The 13,333-nt window shown below is 40.8% G+C and overlaps 1 protein-coding gene across 1 annotated transcript in view; it reads left to right on the plus strand.

Annotated features, from left to right (window-relative positions):
* C9H3orf20 (chromosome 9 C3orf20 homolog) overlaps nucleotides 1-13,333 on the plus strand; it is an 87,699-nt gene that overhangs the window by 19,725 nt on the left and 54,641 nt on the right. The window contains exons 6-8 of the mRNA XM_077116434.1: nucleotides 2,456-2,575; nucleotides 5,995-6,127; nucleotides 7,147-7,446. Coding sequence (XP_076972549.1) covers nucleotides 2,456-2,575; nucleotides 5,995-6,127; nucleotides 7,147-7,446 — 553 coding nt within the window. The remainder of the gene's footprint in view (nucleotides 1-2,455; nucleotides 2,576-5,994; nucleotides 6,128-7,146; nucleotides 7,447-13,333) is intronic.

The following is a 13,333-nucleotide window of genomic DNA, read 5'->3' on the forward strand; positions in this document are numbered from 1 at the left end:
TTGTCTAATCTGTTGGCACACAGTTGTTCATCACATCCTTTTATGATCCTTTTATTTCTGTGGGGTCAGTAGTAATGCCCTCATTTCTGATTTTATTTATTTGTACCTTCTCTCTTTTTTCTTTGCCAGTCTAGTTAACAGGTCTGTGAATTTTATCAATATTTTCAAAGAACCAACTTTTGATTTTCCTTCTGCTTCCTTTGGGGTTAATTTGCTGTATCCTTTTCTAGCTCCTTCAGGTGTGTAGTTAGGGCTTTGATTTTAATTCTTTCTTCTTTTTAAATGTAAGTGTTTAGGGCTATACATTTCCCTATCAGCCCTGCCTTTGCTGCGTTCCATTAGTTTTGATAGGTTTGTTGTTTTCATTCGTCTCAAGATATTTACTGACGTCTCTTGCAATTTCATCTTTGACCCACTGACTGTTTAAGAGGATATAATTTAACTTGCATATATTTGTGGATTTTCCAGTTCCCTGCCTGTTATTGATTTCTGGCTTCATTCTGTTATAGTCAGAGAAGATGCTTTGTATGATTTCAGTCTTTCCAAATTTATTGAGACTTGTTTTGTGACCAAACATGTGGTCTATTCTGGAGAATGATCCATGTGCACTTGAGAAGAATATATATCCAGCTGTTTGGGGGTGCTGTGTTCTATATATATATATATATATATATATATATATATATATATATGTTAGGTCTAGTTCATTTATCATATTATTCAAGTTGTCTGTTTCCTTATTGACTAGTTTCTGGACTTTTCCCCTATCCTTCTAGTCCTGTCTTATCACAAATAAAACTGGACTGTTCCATTATTTTAAATTTCCTTTATGCTTCTTGTTCTCATGCATGTATATATATTTTATAGTATCGAATTTTTTTCATTTCTCAGTTTCTTTATTTAAACTATAAATATTTCAACATGTTTATATACTTTTTTCTTTCAACTCCTTTTTTTCTTTATTAGAAATTGTGGATTTACGGAATAGTCATCCATAAAATCCTGTATTTTTTTAAAATCATATATCACCCCTCCCTAACACCTTGCATTGTTGTGAAACATTTGTTATAATTGATGATATAATTATATTTTTATAATTATATTATTGATTGAAGTCCATGGTTTAACTAAGGGTTCACTGTTTGCGTAGTGTAGTCCCATAGATTTTTTTTAAATTTATTTTTCTACCATACATACAATATAACATTTCCCCTTTTAATCATATTCAGATATACATTTCAGTGCAGTTAATTACATTCACAATATTGTGCTACCATCACTACCCATTCATCACAAAACATTTCCATCTTTCCAATTTGAACCATGTACACTTATGCACTTTTATTAAGTCATTTGAGTAGGTGTAGACTCCCTCTAATGCTGATATTCCATAACAAACTAAAATGGTTAGATTTCCAGGTGTTTTGTTATTAGTATAATTTGCATTGTAATATGCAACTTTATGCACATAATTATTTCTTTTGTACTGGTTATTAAAATTAATTTCCCAGATGAAGGATTATTGGGGCAGAGAGTCTAAATAGGTGTATACATTTTGCTAGATATTACTCTGTAGATGGATTTTCTCTACACTAGCAGTGTTGACCAGTTTTATTCCATCTATGCCAGCATTGGTTATTATAAGTTCTTTTCATTTCTGCTACATTTGAAGGTTACTAAAAGTTATTTCAATTGCAACTTTTGGGTCACTGAGAAAAGTTTATTTTTCTCTGAATCTCTGTGTGAATTCCAATGTGAATCTAGTGTTAATTCTCTGTTTATAGTCTTGATCTTATGAGGTCAGGTTTGTCATTTTCTTTATGAATTTGAATGAACTGTGATGAATGAATTGCTTAACATTTCCTAACAATGCTTTCATGCCTAACTAATGGAATAACCATATTTTAGGAAAGAATAAGCTGATGATTTGGTGAGATTTTATGTAAGAATGGTCAAGATTTTCCACTAGTGAGTGAGCTCCTAATTTTAATTCTTAAGTGGTTAGATGTCAAATGAGTCCAGACAAGGCAGTATGATTCTACCAGAGACCAATGAAGCATCAGGTTTCTATGGCTTGATTAAGGAAAAATAGATGACTCCACATTTACTTATGGCTGGCCCAAGATTTATTCTCCTCATCTGCTGCGACCCTTACATCTGTATTTGCTTGTAGGGTATCCTCACCTTTTGTGCTTGCATATTGCTCACTGCTGTCCATTCTGGTATTGGTTTGTTCTGGAGGGGTATGGGTGGAATAAGGCAGGATGTAGAGGGGAAACTTTACAATGTCCCTTGGTCACTCCGAGCCTCCACTTGTGTTAAAAAGTCTGTTTTTTCCAGGATCTGGCTGGTTTGTAATAACAGGACATTTTAGAATATCTGGTCTACCATACTGCTAGAATAAGACATCTGTAATACATTTTTGGCTAAAAAATTCCCCTCTCTTCCCCTCCAGATTCACCTATGAGCACGTCAGCCCTGGGAGTGAACACACCTTATCAGCTCATCTACCAGTCCTCCACAGCCTGTCTGAGCTTTTCCCTTTCAACTGCAAGGGAAGGCAAGAAGAGAACAGGTACAGAGTTCTCATTCCTAGCAAGACCTCTTGATCCTTCTTTGATGGAGGTGTTGGGACTGGGCCAGGGCTGGGGGTAGGGGTGTGGATAGAAGATTTTCTTATACCCTATGTAGGTTGATGGGATGTTTTGATTGTTTTTCTGATTGGAACAGTATGCAGAGGCCTGGCTGGACGCCTGGTATCTATTGATACAGATTCTTTCACATCATAGTTGGTGAATCTCAACACTGTTACTCCCCAGGACAGTCTTGTCATTTGAATGTTTACATACCCTTCATTCCTGGTGATACAGTTTCTCTCAACTGGGATAACACCCCCATCAAGCCCACATTTTCCATCTCCTACAGTATCCCAGATTCACTCCCACCACTCACAGAGATCTGTTTTGACCCTGGTCACTCAGCAAGTGGTGGAACCAGTGTCTGGACAGAGTTATTTAGATACAAAATATAACACATGCCGGCTGTATGTCCATAGCTAGGCTGGTGTGAAACATTCCTGTTCTATAGAGGAAGACATACCAACCAAAGAAAAGGCTTAAGGGAAAGAACAGGTGGCAATGAGATCAAACAGTATAACAATAACCTTGCAACAAGAAACTAGGGAAAGGATAGGAGAGGAGATTTGGAGCTGGAGAGGGGAGGGATAAGCCTTAAAGAACTTCCTGGGCTGACCTGGGGCTGGGATGGCCGGTGGGGGTTGGGTAGAATTGGGTAGGAAGGGTAAGGTTGCATTGGCAGTGGGGCCGTGGGAGGATGGACATAATGTCTGGGAGTCAGGCATGCCTCAAAGACTGTCTAATTGATTCCCACAGATACTGGAGGTAAGGCTGGAAGTGGAGAAGCTTGGATTTTATTCCTGCCCCTGCCCCTGACGCGCTGTGTGACTTGCTTTCCTTCAGGCCTCATTTTCCTTATTGGTAAAATGGGAATGGTTATCATGGGCGGTCAGAGGTGTTCACAGATAGAAAAAAACACTTTTTTAAAAAATCACTACTATTCCTTTATTTTGTCATTCACCATATCAAGCTTATCCTAGATCCTTTCTGTTATTGAAAAAATATTTATTGAAAACTCACTAATTGCCTGCCACTTTTCTAAGTACTGTGGCTACAGATGTAGACCATAAGACCAAGAGCACTTTCCCTATGGAGGTGACTTTCTCAGCTTTCCTAGGCGAGGAGTAGATTCAACCTCCTATCTCTCGTTTCCCCAGTTCCTCTACCTCTGATGATGCACTCTATCTTATGATTCAGTAACCCAGAGCATTGCTCCCAGCAGTGCACTTTATATGCCCCTGGTTTTATCCTATCCCCTCCCAAACTTGTCCTAAATCTACACAGATACTCTGAGAAAAATTAAGATATCCTCAAGACATCTAGCGATTTCATGACCTTTTTCTTCCTAATGACCTTTGCAGTTATGTCCTGAATAAGGTTGTTCTAAAGCAAAAGTTAAATATGTCTCTTGGCCTCTTTGTCTGTGTGGTTGCCTTCCCTGCACCTCATCAAGATGACATTTCTCATTATGGCCTACATGTGGCATCATTCCCATTGGAAAGTATACTCAAGGTTGCTGCATTTATTACAGGCTCCTAATATTTTTTAGGAATTATCCTCTCACATGCTAGCATGGGTAAGTAATCTTCCCTAATAGCTTATAATTAAAGTAACTATCTTCCTAGTTTGCCCAGAAATGTCCCAGTTTATGCATATTGTCCCAGCATAATTATTAATGGTGCCTACTTTCACTCTAAACAGCCTGCTAGTCTGGGCAATGTATCATATAGGCCTTCTGGTTTTTTTTTTTGTTTTTTTTTTTTAATTGAAAAAAAATTTGTTGGGCACATGCCTGAGGCCTAGGTAATCAGAGCTTTCAATTGAAGCCATAAGGATTGGGTCAGGGGTGACATAGGCAGGTTAATAAGGGTTAGTCAAAGGAAATAGGTGCTCTCTTGTCCCTGGAGTTGATCCACACAGCGGATGGGAGTTGGAGTTAGAGACAGCCATCTTTCCTCTTTAAAGAAATGCCTGCATGTAAAGCAAGTGAAAGGAGATGGCTGAGTGATGAGACAGACCATTTGTTCTCATTAAGCCCTGGATCAAGTAGTGCCTGAAGCTGTCATTTTGGCTCCATGAATCAGTTTTTTGAAAGCCACATAGAGTGGCCTTCTGGTTTTAAGTCATTTTGGATTTGGAGCCTCCACTGCCTGTTCCATACACGTGCACTATCATACCTTGCCAGCTTGGCCCTCTTCTGTTCTGAAGCAGGGCAGACAGGCTATAGGAGTTGGACCTACTTTCTGAGGGCATGGTGGCTATTTCTGGGAAGGTATTCAGCATTCCAGGAAAAGAACCAAGAAACCTGTAGTCAGAGCCAGAAGCTATCACATTGAGAGCCGAAGGCAATATGGGGCAGGCCAGACTTGGATACTCAGACCAGCAGATAGCTCTAGGAGGTCAGGCAGCAGGTGGCTGGGCCTTAGCCCCTGGGCTTACGCTCAAGGCCAAGTTTCTGGTCCTTGGTAGCTGAAAGTATAGGGAAAGGGACCAGGAGACAGTCAGGTGGCAGATACCAGAGATGGTACCCAAGCACCAGCCAGAAACCCCAAGGTTTGGCTAATAGCAAGGATGGCTCCATTCTGAAGCCTTAAGGTTTTATTCTTGAGACCAAGGCAAAGTTGAACCTGCATGTAGCAAAGGACTTCAAGTGGCTCCAGCTGATTATAGATGCAGAGGCTCACAAGCAGGTAGGACTTGACACTAATCACTGAATAAAATGCCCCTAAAACCTCAGTCATTTGAGATCACCTCTGCAAGTTTATCATATCCTCACTCCAACTCATACTCGCTGCAGAGGATATCTGTGAAAATAAGTATAGTTAGTACAAAGCATGTCATCTGAGTCTCAATTTTTACATCCTGCTCTCTGCAGGCAGTGCTGAGATTAGTCAGCATTAAAGAAAGGTTAAAGCCGATTTAGATGAAATTGAGACTTTTTGTCTTTCACCACAAATATGGAAAGGGAATCACTTCAGTGTTGATGTTAGCCTTGTCAGTGTGCTGCCTTCCTAAAACCAGGCTACATTTTAGGGAGTATGGGCTCATTTTATCACTTTATCACAATCACTTTATCACTTTATCACATTAGGCTCATGTTATCATTTTATCACAATCAGCCCCCAGTATACACTTAACAGTTGACTCATATGGTGTCAAGTCTCTGCTTTAGAAGTGACCTGCCAAGGAAACCTGTCCCCAAGAAGCTTAAGATAACTTCCCCTTCTCCCCAAATATTTTGACTCTCAAGGGATGCTGTTCTCCTGATCCTCCAAGCCCCACCCACCCCCTATGGATACAACGTCTTAAGAGACCATTTCCTAAAACCCCTCCCCATCCTCTTGGTCTCCAACTACAGGCAAATCAAAAACATCAGAAGATGCAAGCACACCCCCACAACGAGGTACGGGAGCCTCAACGTCTGAAACTTTGGAGCTTAGCGACCCCTGCCCTGAGGCCCGGGAGAAGCTGCAGGAGATGTGCCGCTACATGTGAGTACCTCCGTGGTTGAGGTGGCCCGTTGTTCTTAGAGTCCCCTCCACCATTAAGGCTGTGAGCACATGGTAGAGAAGTGTATGCAGGGGGTATACAAGACTAGGGGGTGTGGGAGGATGTCTGAGTCAGGACAGGAAGATGCCCACAATCCCAACAATGAAACAGTGGTGCCCATCCCTCCCCATGCACACAAGCTCCCCTAGTTCTTCCCGTTCATGATCCTTCTTGGTCCTCACTACACCCTTACCTGGAAGACTTGATTGGTACCCCTTTTTCAGATGAGGAAACAGAGGCTGCACAGAGTGGATAAGTGATTGTCTGAGGTTACACAGCCCCCGTCTGTCTAACCCTGAGTGCAATGCTTTTGGCCTCTGCAACCCATTACTATGAATGGGTCTTTACAGCATAAAGCCTTTGTGCACTGGGTTTTTATTTCTTAACATAGTTTGTCACATGTTCTTCTGCGCAATAAAAACACCTCTCAAAAAAATTACCCTGATTGTTAATGAAGTCTTTGTAAGTTATTCTCTGTTTCTCTGAAGGCCCAGACCATGGGCCATAAAGGATTGAAAACCTATGCCCACTTAATATGTAAGTCATATATATGTCTCTGGGGGTGGAGGCTTACTGGGCCACCAGATATTACTGTAACTACAGAACATGGTGAGAAGGCAGCCACCCAGTTCTCCTCCTTACTGTGACATTCTTTAAGGAAGCTCTATAATTGTAACCCCAGGATTACAAAGTCTTCACCTCACCCTGTCTCCCTATTCTGCATGCAGTTCCACTCCATAGACCCTCAACCCTGTGCTAAAGGTGGAAATTGAGGCATTAGCAAGGACCTGGTCTTAGAGGGGTGCTGGGACTTTTCCAATTCTTCCTAACCCTGCCACCCCTGAGAATGGGGAAATGGACCAGGATGGGAGACTTGGGAGCTGGGGAGGAAGCTGTAAAGAGCTTCCCTGATGAGGGAGAGTGATGTGGCTAGAGGACATGTTGGTCTCCTTCCCTGCAGAGAAGCTGAAAGGGCCTCGTGGAAAGGAAGGAATATCTCCTACCCAGTGATCTTACGCAACTACAAGGCAAAAGTACCCTCCAATCAACAGACAGCTCCCAAAGGGGACACGGGGGCCCATAATTCTTACAGCCCGAGTTCCCAACCTCCTCACACTCTGGACGCTCAGGCTTCTGCTCCCACCCCTCCCCAGCCTTCTGCTCACCGTTCTTACTATGGCCGGCATTCTCAAGAGTCGAAGTCACCCAAGAAGACCATCAAGCTGCATTATACCTTCTATGACGGGTCCTCTTTCGTTTAGTATCCTTTTAATGAGCGCTCCTTTCTTTCTCCAATTACTCAGTCCCTAGAACTCTAGTACTCGAAAAAGCCTAAGCTTTTATTTTGGCTTCTCCATTGACCAGGGAAACCTGGCAACAGATCCTCAAAGGTATTAAGTGTTGTCTAGGTCAGAGTCAGGTTAATAAACTATGGTCAGGATCACAGGAGGTCAGAGTCAAGGGGGTCAGAGGAAGAAGTACCAAATTTCAAGCCCCAAGTTTAGTTCAGATCAATAAGAATCAAACCGCTACACTATCTGAGCAGCTGCCACTGCTCAGGTTCCTGCCTTTAAGAATCTCCCAGTGGGAAGAAGTTAGAGACTAGAAAAATTCAGGTCTAGCAAAAAGAAAGGGGTTAGAAGGCCCTAAACACTTACTCAGTGGGGAAGCCCTACATCCCTTGCCTTCTTTGCCCTAAAGGTCTACAAGTTTGGAGAACCCTCAGCCCCAGTGTCTCACTGACATGGCGCCTGATTGCTCCACAGCTGAGGTGATCTAGGTTCATGCCCTAACCTTGGGGTGTGCCAGTGTCAGGAAGGGACGCATTCTTTCTTTGACAATCTGGTGAAAGCTATAGACCCTCTTTCCAGAAATACATACTTATACACATAACATGAAGTGTTACCTGTGATTTTAGGAAGTGTTTATAGACCTTGAAATCTTCTCTATGGACTATGATTTTAAAATTCTAGGCTTAGGAAAAAATGTGGCTTCTAAAAGTCATTCTCCTTTGCAGGGTGAACCTTGTGGGCAAGGCATACCTGAAAGTAAATTGAGTACTATTGTTTTCTTTCATTCACATATATATAACATGTATCTATTATGTTCAATGGAATTAATAGAATGAAATGAATGGATCATTTATACCTTAGAGGTTAGAACTTTACATTGCTTTCTTCATAAAGGAGGAGAAGGATTTGAATTTGGGTAGTAAAGGTAAAACTTGGAGGGCTGCCTTTGGAGACTGTCTGGGAGGCAACAGATCAGAAAGTCACCTTGGACACCTGTGTCCATTTCAAGGGTCCTGTTGCCCACTGCCCAGTATGCTCTAGAGCTGTACCAGACCCAAGATATCCAGTCAAGTTGGCAATGAGGACTCTGAGGTCAGAGAAGGTGAAACAATTATTCCAGCTCATATAGTCTTAGTTATACAAAACATCCAAAGATGGCAGACACACCGCAGTCATTCTTTCCTGTCCCCTCATTGTAGAAATGGGGAAGATGAGACCCGAGGGGTGGTGTGATTTATTCAAGATCACAAAAGTAATTTGGTGGCAGAACCATGCTGGGGTCCCTTGCCTCAATTTAGGGCCCTTTCTTGAGTACCATTTTTAAGCTTTTAAGGATTGTTTCCTCTAGCAGAGAGCAGGATGGGGTGGTGGACGGGACCTCATTTTAATAACAAAATCACTGGGCCACTCAGTATCCCTGTATTTGGAGGAAAAGGTAGTTCTCTGAGCTATCTCAGCTATCTTTCCTAGGGGCCAGTCTGCCAAATCAGTCTTGCTCAGCATCAGCCCCTCGCTTCATTTGGCCTCCTCTTGGCTGAACTGGGAATTCAGAATTTAAGCCCCCTGTCAAAGAAGTCCTATTGTTTCTCTGACCGTAAATGAATCCATTCATCACACTCTGCTCAGCCCGGCTTCCAATGCGTCCCATGATATTGAACACAGCAAACTCCTTGGAGAGCAGCTGCTCTTTGCTATGGGTTGTAGGATTCCCCCTCCCCTCCTTCTGACTTTTCACTGCATTTAATAGGATTATCTCCCTGAGCTCTTCATGAAGCTGTTTCTATGAATTAGGTTCCTATCAACAGGGCCAGACAGGGTAGACTAGTATATGATCTGCACATAGTATCCCAGCCTGCTGGAATCTTTGTTCTCTCATTCGTCCCAGAATTTCAAGTCCCTCCCTGTTAGGGAGCACCCCAAACCTCGGGGCCGTTCCTACTGGCAGGCTTGACTCATACACCAACAATGATCACATCCTAGCATTTCTTCTTTGGGAGACATAAAGGATCTGGGTTCCAAGCCCAATTATTCTTGGTGACAAGGCACTTAATCTCTCAGTGTCTCACTTTCCTCATTTATTAGATGAGGAGATTGGACCCAATACTTTTGAAGGAGAAATTCTGTGTAATGTGTTCAAATGGCCAAACATGTATTCACTTTCCTAACCTCATGAATCCATGAGGTTCAGCATTGATTCTGTTTTCATAGAGATTGCTGGGCAGAACTCTCAGGTCAAAATGATATGTCTGCCCTTGGGGTGCCAAATAGTCGCAAGCCCTGAGATGGTTTGCACTTGTCAGCTTTTGACCCCCAAACCATTCCAGTATTCATTTCATATGGACTGTCACTGCCTCCCTTGATCTTTTCCCTCTGTTGCTGATTGTCTCATCAAAACCTTTTCTCCAAGCCTTCTTGTGTACCAAGATACAAATTCCTCTCATTGAACAAACATTAGTCACTACAATGCCCATCACTCTGGAAGGTAAGAATTATTATTTTTTTAATTGTGGTAAAATGTATACAACATAAAATTTACCATTAAACATTTAGTATATTAACAATGTTCTACAACCATCACCACTGTCTAGTTCCAGAACTTTTCCATCACTCAGAAAGGAAAGCCTGTATTCATACAGCAGTCATTCCTCATCCCCTCTCTCCCTCCCCACCCCCCATGCTTTCTATCTCTATGGATTTGCCTTTTCTGGACATTTCATATAAATGGAATCTTATAATATGTAGCCTTTTGTGACTATCTTCTTTCACTTAGCTAAATGCTTTGAAGATTCGTCCACGTTGTAGTATGCATCAGTACTTCATTCCTTCTTACAGCTGAATAATATTCCATTGAATTGCTATGCTGCATTTTGTATATCCATCAGTTGACATAACTCTGGGGTGTTTTTACCTTTTGGCTATTGTGAATAGCACTGCTATAAATACTCACGGACAAGTTTTTGTTTAAATGTGTATTTTCAGTTCTCTTAGATATATATGTGGGGGAGGAATTGTTGGGTTATATGATAATTCATATGAATTGAGGAACTTCTATTTTGTAATCCCACCTACAATGTGTGAGGGTGCACTCAACTTCTCTACAACCTCACCAATATTTGTTATTTTCTAATATTTTCATTATAGCTATCCTAGGAGTATACAGTGTTATGTCATGGTATGTCATTGCGGTTTTGATTTGCATTTCCCTAATGACTATTGATGTTGATCATCTTTTCAAGTGCTTGAATGGTGTGCTGGTTTGACAGGATTATGTATCCTAGAAAAGTCATGGTTTAATCCTAACCCAATCTTGTGGGAGCAACCATTTCTTTTAATCCCTACTCAGCACTTTAGGTTGGAGACGTGATTAGATTATCTCCATGGAGATATGACTTGCCCAGTTGTGGGTATTAATTAGAGGGATATGTGACTCCACCCATTCCAAGTGAGTCTTGATTACTTTACTGGAATCCTTTAAAAGAGGAAGCATTTTGGAGAGAGCAACGGAGCCATAAGAGATCAGAGCCACGAGAACCATGAGAGCTCATGCAGCCGGAGATATTTGGAGATGAAGAAGGAAATCACCCCTGGGGGTGCTTCATGAAACAAGAAGCCTGGAGAGAAAGGTAGCAGATGTTGCAATGTTCACCATGTGCTTTTCCAGTTGAGGGAGAAACCCTGAACTTCATTGACCTTTCTTGAGGGAAGGTAACCTCTTATTGGTGCCTTAATTTAGACTTTTTTTTTTTTGCATGGGCAAACACTGGGAAATAAAATTTTAGACATTTTGATAGACTTGCTTTAATTGGGACATTTTCACAGCCTTAGAACTGTGAACTTGCAAGTTAATAAATTCCCCCTTTCAAAAGTCTTTCCATTTCTAGTATATTGCATTCCGGCCACTAGCAAACTAGAACAGATGGCTATATGTATTCCTTCTTTGGAGAAATGTATTAAAATTCTTTGCTCCTTTTCTTTTTAATTGGGTTGTTTTCCTTTTTATTATTGCAATATTAGAGATCTTCATGTATTCTGGATACTAGATACCTTATCAGATGTATGGTTTGCAAATTATTTTCCATTCTGTGGGTTGTCTTTTCAGTCTCTCATTAGTGTGCTTTGATGCACAAAAGATTTTAATTTCAATTGTCAATTTTATCTATTTTTTGTTTTGTTGCCTGTGCTTTTAGAGTCATATCTAAGAAACTATTGCCAAATACAAAGTCATGAAGATTTCATTTTCAACCTAGCTGTGTACTTGAATTTAAGGTGAGTCTCTTGTAAACAGCATATAGTTGGGTCATGCTATTTTATCCATTCTGCCAGTCTCTGACTTTTGACCGGAGAGTTTAATCCATTTACATTTAAAGTCACTACTCATAGTGCAGGACTTTCTTCTGCCATTTTGCCATTTGGTCTTTGTAAATATTGTCCTACTTTGTCCTTCAATTCTTCCATTAACTCCTCTTTTCATATGTGTTTGCCTGTTTATAGTCCACCATTTGAGTCCATGAAGTGCATAGTCCTCTCCATGCTTTCTTAGCTTGGGTGTTTTCTGGGCTTGTGGTCTTTCACAGCCTTCGGAATTCCCCTGTTAACAGGAATTTGAGTACCTCTTCTATTTCCTGTAACATATACTTTCCTCCACTCTTGGTTGCTCTGTTGTATTTCTTAAAGCAGGCAATCCTCTGTCCTAGGCTGCTATGACTTAATTTTTTGTTATACTTCTGTTTCAGTTTATTAATGCTGCCAGAAATACAGTGTAGCAGAAATGGGTTGGCTTTTATGAAGGGAATTTATTAAGTTACAAGTTTACAGTTCTTAGGTCATAAAAATGTCCAAGCTAAGGCAAAGATACCTTGACTCAAGAAAGGCTGACCTGGGAAGGCACGTGGCTGCCGTTTGCTGGTCCTTTGGCTTCTGGTTACAAATATCTTCTCCAGGGGCATTTTCTTTCTACATCTCCAAACATCTCTCTCTGTATTGGCTCTGAAGCTTTTTCCAAAATGGTTACCTCTTAAAATGACCCACCTTGAATAGGTAGAGACAAGTCTCCGTGGAAACCACCTAATCAAAAGAGATCCCACCCTGCAATATTAAATCAGGATTGTAGAACATGGCTTTTCTGGGGTACACAACAGTTTCAAACAAGCACAACTTTGGATTCTGATGAGAAATTAATTCTTAATCTTATTGAGGATCTCATGTATGTGATAAATTGCTTCACTGTTGCTGTTTTAAAGATTTGCTCCTTGACTTTTGGCAGTTTGATTGTCATGTGTCTAGTTTATCCTACTTAGAGCTTGTTGAGCTTCTTCATTGTGTAGATTTATGTCTTCCATCAAATTTGGAGCATTTTTAGCCATTGTTTCTTCAAACACCCTCCCTCCCCTTTCTCTCTTCCTCTCCTTCTCCCATTATGGACTCCCATTATGCATGTTTTGTTGGTGTTATACTCAATGGAGTTCCATAGGTATCTTAGGCTCTATTTATTTCTTCATTCTGGTTCTCATAATAAATAATCTCAATTTCTCCATCTCGAGTTTGCTGATTCTTTCTTCTGCCTGCTAAAATCTGCTATTGAACCTCTCTAGTGAATTTTTCATTTTTATCATTATACTTTCAACTCCAGAATTTCTATTTGGTTTCTTTTTAAAATTTCTACCTCTTTATTGATTCTCCCCTTGGTGGGGACATTGTCTCCTGATTTTCTTTTAATTGTTTCTGTATGGATTCTTTAGTTCTTTGAGCATATTTACACATTTGGTTTAAATTCTTTGTGTAGTTCATCCGATGTCTGGGCTTCCTCATGGTTTTTTATTAATGTCCTTTTTTCCTATGTATGTGGCCATACTTTCT

The sequence above is a fragment of the Tamandua tetradactyla genome, chromosome 9 (assembly GCF_023851605.1).
Source record: "Tamandua tetradactyla isolate mTamTet1 chromosome 9, mTamTet1.pri, whole genome shotgun sequence".
In the NCBI taxonomy this organism is placed as follows: domain Eukaryota; kingdom Metazoa; phylum Chordata; class Mammalia; order Pilosa; family Myrmecophagidae; genus Tamandua; species Tamandua tetradactyla.